The sequence below is a fragment of the Anas platyrhynchos genome, chromosome 14, assembly GCF_047663525.1.
Source record: "Anas platyrhynchos isolate ZD024472 breed Pekin duck chromosome 14, IASCAAS_PekinDuck_T2T, whole genome shotgun sequence".
Taxonomy (NCBI): domain Eukaryota; kingdom Metazoa; phylum Chordata; class Aves; order Anseriformes; family Anatidae; genus Anas; species Anas platyrhynchos.
Window position 1 is genome coordinate 11,656,144 of NC_092600.1, and position 8,534 is coordinate 11,664,677.

Below are 8,534 nucleotides of genomic sequence, written 5' to 3' on the forward strand. Positions count from 1 at the left end.
AAAGATCCTACGGAGTTGGCAGGTACACTTGTTACGCTAGGTCTCCTTTCTACTTGGGACAGCCTTCAAATAGGAGCCTTGATATAACTCATATTATGATATAACTCCTAGGTCTACCTGGCACAGCCTCTGCTCTCAATTGTAATCCAGATGGCCCTGAAGTGACCAAGAATCCCCATTGCCTTCTGGAATGAGTGGCTAAGGGAAAACCCGGGGGATGTGAATCATCACTTCTCCTCCTAGGTGAATGGCATCATCGTGCTTCTGTCAGCAGCTGTCATCAGAAACTGGCTCTACTCCCTTCCTATTGCACTTTACTCTTGGGCAAACTGAGGGCAACTTCCTGAGAGCAATAACCGTGCTTGGAAAGTCTTGGAGAGTATCTAAATATTTGGTGGTTGCTGCAGTGTGTAATTCCCAATGTGTACTATGTGCGGTGCTGGGTGGACCCAGCAGGGCGTGGGACTCCCCCTCCCAGCCCTGTCAGTGGTGCCCACTGTACGGGAGTTTCTCCCAGAGCAGGAACAGCTGGCTGCTGCTTGGCACGTCTGCCCCTTCCCCATTTACCAGTTTCAGATGGACGTGACATTAAGCAAAGCGCACGTCTTCGGCACGCCAGCTTCAGCGATTTGAGGCTGACCAAAATATCTGACGTGCCGCGGCAAATGGTGGTGGCTCAGGGTGCTGGTCTCTGGCGGGAGGTATTTGGGTGATTCCAACCATCCCAGCAGCAGCAGCGGCCCTCGAGTAAACGAGATGTGCTGCTGCTGCTGCCTGCCCCCCCCTGTGCTGGCCGCACAGCTCTCCTCCCTCTTGGGAAGATCCCTCTGCAGATGAGCGTGTGCACCCAGCTCCGTCTGGGGAGCTGCTTATCACTTTCCCAAAGAGTGCACACACAGAGCCCGCGAGGAATGCCAAAAATGACCCGGGTTAACTTTGGGAGATACAGAAACTTTAGGCTAGCAGGTTTATTGAGACTGTCACAAGATGAGTTATATCAAGGCTCCTATTTGAAGCACGGCATCATGCCTGAAGACTCTGTGGCATTCCTCCACAACAGCCTTCTGAGCACGGGAGCAGCATGCCAGCAGCTGAGCGTGCTGCAAGCCACGGGGAGGCCTTCTCTAGAAAGGAACCTGCCCACTTGTTTCATCCTCACAAGTTAGGGATTGCAGATTTTAATTATTTTTTTTTAATTTGAAATGAGGAGGCATGTTCCAATACCAGATCCTTACATTTCCATGGAGACATTTTTGTTTGGGTTCATGCACTTCACATTTGTGTTTGCAGGCCAGGGGTAGAGACAGTTGTTTTTTTTTTTTCTTGCTGAGGTGAAGAGAAAAAAGTAGAATTTAAAGAGTGAAAGGAATAGGAATTGAATGACAAAACGCTGTTTGAAAAAGGGAACTCACATGCGAGTGCTAGGCATTATGCAACAGGAGAAGACTTTGGCTGCTGTGTGTTGGTTTCTTGCTGAGAACAGAAGTGCTGTGCTGTCTTTCGGAGCCGAGCACGCCTGCCTGGAAGCACTGCACTGAGTTACCCACCCTGGACAGTGCTCAGGAGATGTGCTGGTGTGGCCAGCGCTGGCAGGCTCTGAAGACGGAGGTGTCTAAATCACAGCGTTGTGGGAATACGTGGCCTTGATCATCTCGATCCAGTCCGCGGGGAGCTGAATAATAGTTTTTCCTTGCTGTGGAATTTGTGGATGCTGGCTCTTTAATCTGCCAGGAATGCACAGCCCGGCTGTGTCACTGTGCCTCTCAACAAAGGCTTGGTTTCTTGCAGCGTGATGCAACACCAGTGGAGGTGGGAAGTTCACGCGGTGCCAGAAGGTCACCGGCTCTGCCTGCGAACCGGAGCTCCTGTTGTTCTTTGGGGTTGTGACCTGCAGGTTTATTTGCATTAAATCTATTATTTCCGCAGCAGCTGCTGAGAGCAAATAGCACGGAGCTGACCGGAGAGCGTGCTGGCAGCGGCTTACCTGTGACAGGGAGTGAAGTGCCAGGGCGAGCCGTGGCACAGGGTAACAGCAGCAGCAAGAGTTCACGGCATCGTTTTCACTTTAAGCATAATCACTGGGGCATGGACTTGTTTCTCTGCTGCACACCAGTGAGAAGCAGGAGTAGCAGATGAAGGTCTGGGGGTGCTGCCTCACCTCGCTGCTGACTGAGGCCGCTCAAGGTGATGCTTTCAAGAGCTGGCACGTTGTCCCCAGGTGAGGCACAGAGGACTTCAGGCATCACGGGGCAGCCTGTGAGCTGCAGGCAACCTCCTTGGGGTCACAGTGGGCACCCTGTGAAGCAACTGCCCTGCAGGAGGGCTTCTGTGGATGCCAGCCAGAAGCTGCGCAGTTGTCCTCTCTTCCTTCTGTAGACTCCCTGCGAGCACCACACGCTGTCTGACGTGGCTGTGGCAGAAGCCGGTCGTATTTTTGGTTGCATCGTCCTCTGAGCAGGTGGGAGGCAGCGGTTTTACTTTGTGCAGCTCTCCTGAAAACACATGCAGGTTACCGTGTGCTGTTTCTCCCTTCAAGGCTGCAGCAGGGCCTGGAGGTGTGGGAAGCTCCCGAGATTCGGGAGGGGTGAGGTGAGCACAGCCAGGCAGGGGCAGGGCACCCTCTGCAGTCAGGGAGCAGGAGAAGCCTTAGCAGGGCTCCTGAGCCACACGTAGGCGTTGGGCAGCTCAACCCTGTGGCCTGCAGGATGGATTTGCTCTGCTGCCCAAAGAAGTCTTGGCTGTAGTTCCCTGCCCTCCGTCTGGGCGCCAGGTAGCCATTAGCGTGGCAAACCTGGCTCCAGAAAGAAGATTGAAGAGAAGACATTTCTTCAGGGCTTGTTTTCAGGCCTGTGACTTGTTTTGCTTCCAGCCACGGCAGCCCTTCCTGGCGAGGGAAGATAACTCTTGTTGGCTACAGGGCTGGCTTGAAGAAATTGTGAAACTACAGGCTTGGAGGCATTAACTGCTCTGGCTTCTTGTGAACATCTCTGCATGAAAGCAGCCTGTCAGCTGGCCCCCATGCAGCCTAGACCTTGCTAACCTGTAGCAGGGTGTCTGCGCCAGGTGTCCCAGGGTAGGTGGCAGCCCCCTTCCTGGGTGGGGAAGCAGCAGAGGAGGGGGGTCGAGAGGTTGTCACCCCAAATAGTGGGTGCAGGAACCCCAGGGGCTTTTGGTGCTGTGTGCGTTGCGTGCTGAGCGGGGAGGGCTTGCTGCGTGCTTCAGCAAGGCAGAGGGGGCTCCAGAAGCTGTGCCTCTTCAGTAGCACCCAAGAAGTGTATTTTTCAGTGAATGTAGAATCACAGAATGGTTTGGGTTGGAAGGGACCTTAAAGCTCATCCAGTTCCAGCCCCCTGCCATGGGGTCTGGGGGCTGGAACTGGCTCCCACTAGACCAGGTTGCTCAAAGCCCCATCCAACCTGGCTTAAACCCAAGACAGGTGTGAACCAGAACTGGCAAATTCACATCTTTCTGCCATGCCCCCTGTATTTCGTCCTTAGTGCTTTTCTTGTAACTGCTGGTGAGATGCCAGCACCTCGCTGGACTGCCCGGCTTCACTGCAGAGAGCAGTGGTGGTTTTTGCAGGCCGTGGCTGTAGGCTTTCCTGAGAGCAGAATGGTGTCACCTTCACCTACTGGCTTTCTAAAGCAAGTCTCCTTCCTCAATCCCTCCCTGAGGCTCCATGACTCAGGCAGCCGTGTGCCTTTCTGCTTTGGGTAACCACTTGGTCTCGCCAAAGGCGCACTGGAGCTTGTAGGCTGGCAGGCTGGTGTTCTTCTTGTGCTAGGAGGCAGTTTCTGGCTCTGACGGTGTGGGTGCAGATAAGAGCTCTGAACCTGCAGTGTGCATGCTCCGAAGCTTCCCAAGTCAGCAGCTTTCCGTGCATACACCATGCGGGGCCAGTGTGCTGCCGGGGCCAAGTCAGGCTCTAACTGGTGAGCACCGGGGTTAATGTGCTGGGGAAGGAGTCTCAGCAGCCTTTGATTTCGTTCGGGACCCAAATTAGCAGCACAGTTCTGGCATCGCACTGGAAATGTGCTTCTAACTGCACTTGCCTTGGCAGACGCAGCAGCGGATTCCTGCTTGGAGCGCTAAATGCTCCTCCACAGGAAAATACACGCAGCTCATCCCCTGAGGAGCTCCAGCCTCGCAGCCGTGGGCTGGCCCAGCGCTTTGGGTCAGATGCCTTGGGGCTGCAGGTCAGCATCGAGTTCGGAGAGTCTTGGATGTGGGGTTTTGGGAGGCTGCAGATGGTGTTTCTTGTGCAGCCAGCAGTTACTGCCAGCCCAGCGGATCTGGCAGGACTGGAACAGCCTCAAGGATGACTTCAGAGCGGCGCTGCCAGACCCATTACTTGGTTTTCTCAGCGCTGGTGTGACGAGGCAGAATATGTGTCAGCTGGGCTTGCTCACAGAGCTGCTCCCCGGGAAGGAGGATCAGATAGACACCGAGTTTCCTGTCTAGACCCCAGTAATTGTGGCGAGGAGAGTTTTGCATGTAAGTTCCTGCTCTTTCTCCTGTGATTACCTAAGCAGAAACCGGGCTGCAGCTTCTCAGGAAGGAACACCTTGCTCCTGCCACACACATAGGAAAATACCGTGATAGTCTGCCCCTCGCCCTCCTTTACGTGGGCCGTTGGTCCAGGTGAGAGCCAGCTGCTGTGCTGGCTCTGGCGCTGCACGCTGCCGGCCTGGAGAACAGCTCAGAAAGTTTTCAGGCTCCGAACTGTGGGTGCAGCATTTCCCTTGCCTGCCCCAGCAGCAGGATCTCCCTGAGCACTGATGGGATGGAAGGGGCTGTGCTGGGGGGTGCAGGTTCGGTGCTGCCTGTGCTCCCCACAGCCCTCTTCCCCCAGCTCCCTCCTCGTTTCCTTGTCCCTGGTGTGGCTGCTCAGCCTGCTCTGCTTTGCCCTGCGCTGCTCCCTCTCAGCTGGCCCCAGCTCGAAGAGGTTTGGTGCCATGGCCTCTGAAGGGATGAGTCTGCCTGGAGACTGCTTTTGGGAGAAAGGAGTAAAAGCATCAGGACCGGTGCAGATCCTCTTTCCCCATCATTTTCTGCTAGAAACTGCGTAACCAAGGAGAGGGATTGAGGGAAAATGCAAATTTCCAAAATCCTGCCCAGCCCGTGCCTGCAGGTGATGCTTACCCAATAAAGTGTCCCCTTGCCATGCCCCGTGTAGCTCTAACACCCCTGCTCCCCCATTTCACCCCACAAGTGGTGAGGGCAAAACACAACAAGCACAGGAGCGTGTGATGTAGGTCTGTGTACGTTCCCCATGGCACCCATGGGCACTTCTGCAGTGTGTTGGGCCGGATTGATACTCAAACCACTCGTACATGGGGAGGTGGAGCTCAAAGACTCTCCAGCGCAGTTCCCTAGCCGTGGATGTTTGCAGTCCCCCTGTGTCAGGATCCCCAAACCATTATTTGAAGCCTCTCAGGTCCTGTCTGTGTGCGGATGCTGCCTCGTGGCCAGCCCTGGGCTGTCTGCAGGAGCCAGGCTGCCAGCAGAGGGATCTCTTCAAATGTCTCTTTCCTGGTGGGCATAGGTGGAGAATGGAGTGGATAAAGGGTCTGTTTTGTAGAATAATATAAAAAAATGTTTTGAATGCATAGAAATTGGCTGTGCTGGAGCTGCTCTCCTCCTATAGCCAGCAGAGTCAGGAGGCTGCAACTCTGGGAGCTTCCTCTCAGCGCAGACCCATTCAGCTTCTCTCTGACCTCTCTCCCCTCCCAGCCTTCACATTCAGTTCCCCAGATGTGAAATCCATCCACGTCTTCCAGGAGCAGCAGGAGAACACAGAAGTCCTGCCCTGCCAGGGTGTCAGCGCCGTGCTGGGAAGTCATTAGCAGTGGTAACCCACAGGGTGCTTCCTCTCCACCAGTTTCCTGAAAAGCAGCTCCGAAAAGCACCAGGGATCCCGGGTGTCAGGGGGCTGTGGGCAAGAAAGATGAACCATGGCCATGGCCTTGGCTTTTGTTAACAACCTTTGCTATTTAAATAAAAGTCCTTCAGTAGTTGGAAAAGGGACTGGGAGGGGTGTCCTTGCAGCGTGGGAATTTGTCAGGTGCACGGAGGTGTCGCTGTAGGGTCAGCTGTGAGGGGATGGATGCAGAGTGACGGCAGCAGGGCCCTATCACGTGCTTGTGGGTTTCCCTTCTGCATTCTGCATCCCAGCTCTGTGTTTGTGCAAGAACCATTCAGGAAGCTGCCAGGGGAGCATTGACTTTGGCATTTTTTGCAATCTGGCAAAAATGGGGCTCACACCCAACTCCCTCCCTTTGCCCACAGCCATTGGGAGGGTGCTGCTCAGCGTGTGCTTTTGGTGGCAATGTGTGCCGTTTCCACATCACCCCTGAGTGGCAGAGTGCTGGTCTGCTTCAGCAAGGCAGTGGCTGGGGGTGAGCACCCCGGAGCAGCGTTTTAGCCCTTTTGTTCTCCCCCTCTGCAGTTTCCCATGCATGGCTGGGCAGTGCTGAGGACCTCCCATGTCCCCTGTAGCTGTTCTCGGCTTTCAGAGAATCATTCAGATTGGGAAAGAGCTCTGAGATCATCTGGTCCAACCTTTAACCCAGTACTGACAAGTCCACCACTGAGCCATGCCACCAAGTCCTACATCTCCACGTTTCTTGAAGACCTCCAGGGCTGCTGACTCAACCGCTTCCCTGAGCGGCCCCTGCCAGTGACACAAAACACTTTGAGTAAAGGAGTTTCTCCTAATACTGAACCCAAACCTCCCAGGTGCAACTTGAGGCCGTTTCCCCTCCTCTCCTCACTTGGATGAGCTTTGTTGGGTTTGGGAGGGATCATTCATATCACACCGGGTTCCTCTGCACGTGTTTAGAGGTGGTTCGGTGGAGCCTGTGACAGGATGCTCAAGGCTGAGGCTCTGTAATGTGAAAATAATCCTGCCCATGGTTATTTTCACCTTGCTCAGCCCCAGGACGGGGATGTACCAGGTGTGAAGGAGCATTTGCTTAGGCTGGGGCTGCCACCACCCCGGGGAGAGCTGTGCTGGGAGCTTCGCATCGCAGTGATCCCCGCTGGGCTTTGTGGAGGCGAGGATGGGGGCAGCGAGCCCTGCACCTGCACGCCCTGTTTGCAGGCAGCTACAGGCTGCGGAGCCCTGTGTGAGCCTCGGCAGGTGGTTGTGCAGCCCAAAAGCTGCTGGGTGACCCCTCCATGAGCCCGCCACCGGGGAGCCTGCCCCGGGCTTCCCCCAGCCCATCAGCAAGCACTGGAGTGGCGATTTCCTGGCACACAGCAGCAAAGTCCGGCAGCACATGGACAGGGCTTCTTTCTGAGGGCCTGGCATCCGTGGGAGACTGTTGTGTCTGTTGTTTGGAAACCCAGAGAAAATAGTCAAGGGAGCCAGTTGCAGATTTTTCCAGTCACCTAGGAGAACCCAGACGAGCAGGAAAAAATGCTGCATGGTGAATTCCTATCTTGGGATGCACAGCTTTGGTCTGCTTCCCTGCCAAGCCTGGACTAATTAAAGATGATTAAAGAAACACATTTTGTGATGATGGCAGGGAATTTCTGAACATGCGGCAGATAGAAAAGAGGGTCTGGTTTCTGAAAACACCCAGCTGGGAAAAAAGAGCCTTTTTTAACCTGAGTGTGAAAGGGTTCTGGTGCGGGTTGCTGATAGCATAAGCAGGCTCCAGCATATTAATTTATCTCTGGGCTCCAAACTTTACGGGGTGTGATTTCCGTTTCTTCGCTGCTACATTTGATGTCAGACACTTTGTGCAGCTCTGCTGTTGAAATAATCCCACAGCTCTGAGGAGGAGGTCTCAGAGGGAGCAGAATTCAAACTCTGTGTAAACATTGCCCAGGCAAGAGAGATTCAATATTAACACTTCCAGGATGCCTCTGGAAATGAAAACGGCTCTCGCTTTCGGGGCAGCACGCCGTGTTGTGTGCGCCCTCAGCAGGCTGCTGGGGGCTCTGCCCTGATCGCTTCCCTGTGCTGCTGGTGCCAGGCTGGACATTAACTCCCCTCTGGGTTTCTGCCTTGCAGCAGAAGAAGTCGTACCTGGAACGAAGCGTGAAGGAAGCAGAAGATAACATCAGAGAGATGCTGATGGCCCGGAGGGCGCAGTAGCTGCGTGGTTCCCGACAGGCCTGCGGCACCCTCTGGGTGATGCTGGGCAGCTCCGCCGGTGCCGCTCACCACTGCGGGTCTACGTGACGGCTGCTACTTGGCAGTGTTAATAAACTCTACCCCACAGCCTGTGTTAGCTCCTTCTCTCTGCCTCTGTGTTGCGCAGCTGCTGCCTCCCCTGCTGGAGTTTACAGTAGGTGGTAATAGGGCTCGGGGTGGGTGTCCCCGGGGAATCCTGCTTTCCTCGCACCCCGACAGACACGGGGTGCTGCTGGCTCTGGGCACCCCTCGCATCGTGTGGCTGCAGTCAAGCTCCTGACCTGTGCTGGAGCCGGCTGGCAGGATCAGGCTGTCAGGAGCTGCTCCAAATCACCTCCACCGCTGCCTTTTGGTTGCTGCCCCCTAAACCTCCCATAGCAAGTCCTGGGCC

General features: G+C 55.0%; 1 protein-coding gene across 1 annotated transcript in view; it reads left to right on the forward strand.

The window, feature by feature from the left end:
• The window catches only part of PFDN1 (prefoldin subunit 1), a 31,437-nt gene extending 23,197 nt beyond the window's left edge, over nt 1-8,240 (forward strand). Inside the window, exon 4 of the mRNA XM_027468158.3 lies at nt 8,021-8,240. Coding sequence (XP_027323959.1) covers nt 8,021-8,104 — 84 coding nt within the window. The 3' untranslated portion in view covers nt 8,105-8,240. The remainder of the gene's footprint in view (nt 1-8,020) is intronic.
• Nucleotides 8,241-8,534: the final 294 nt, after the last annotated feature.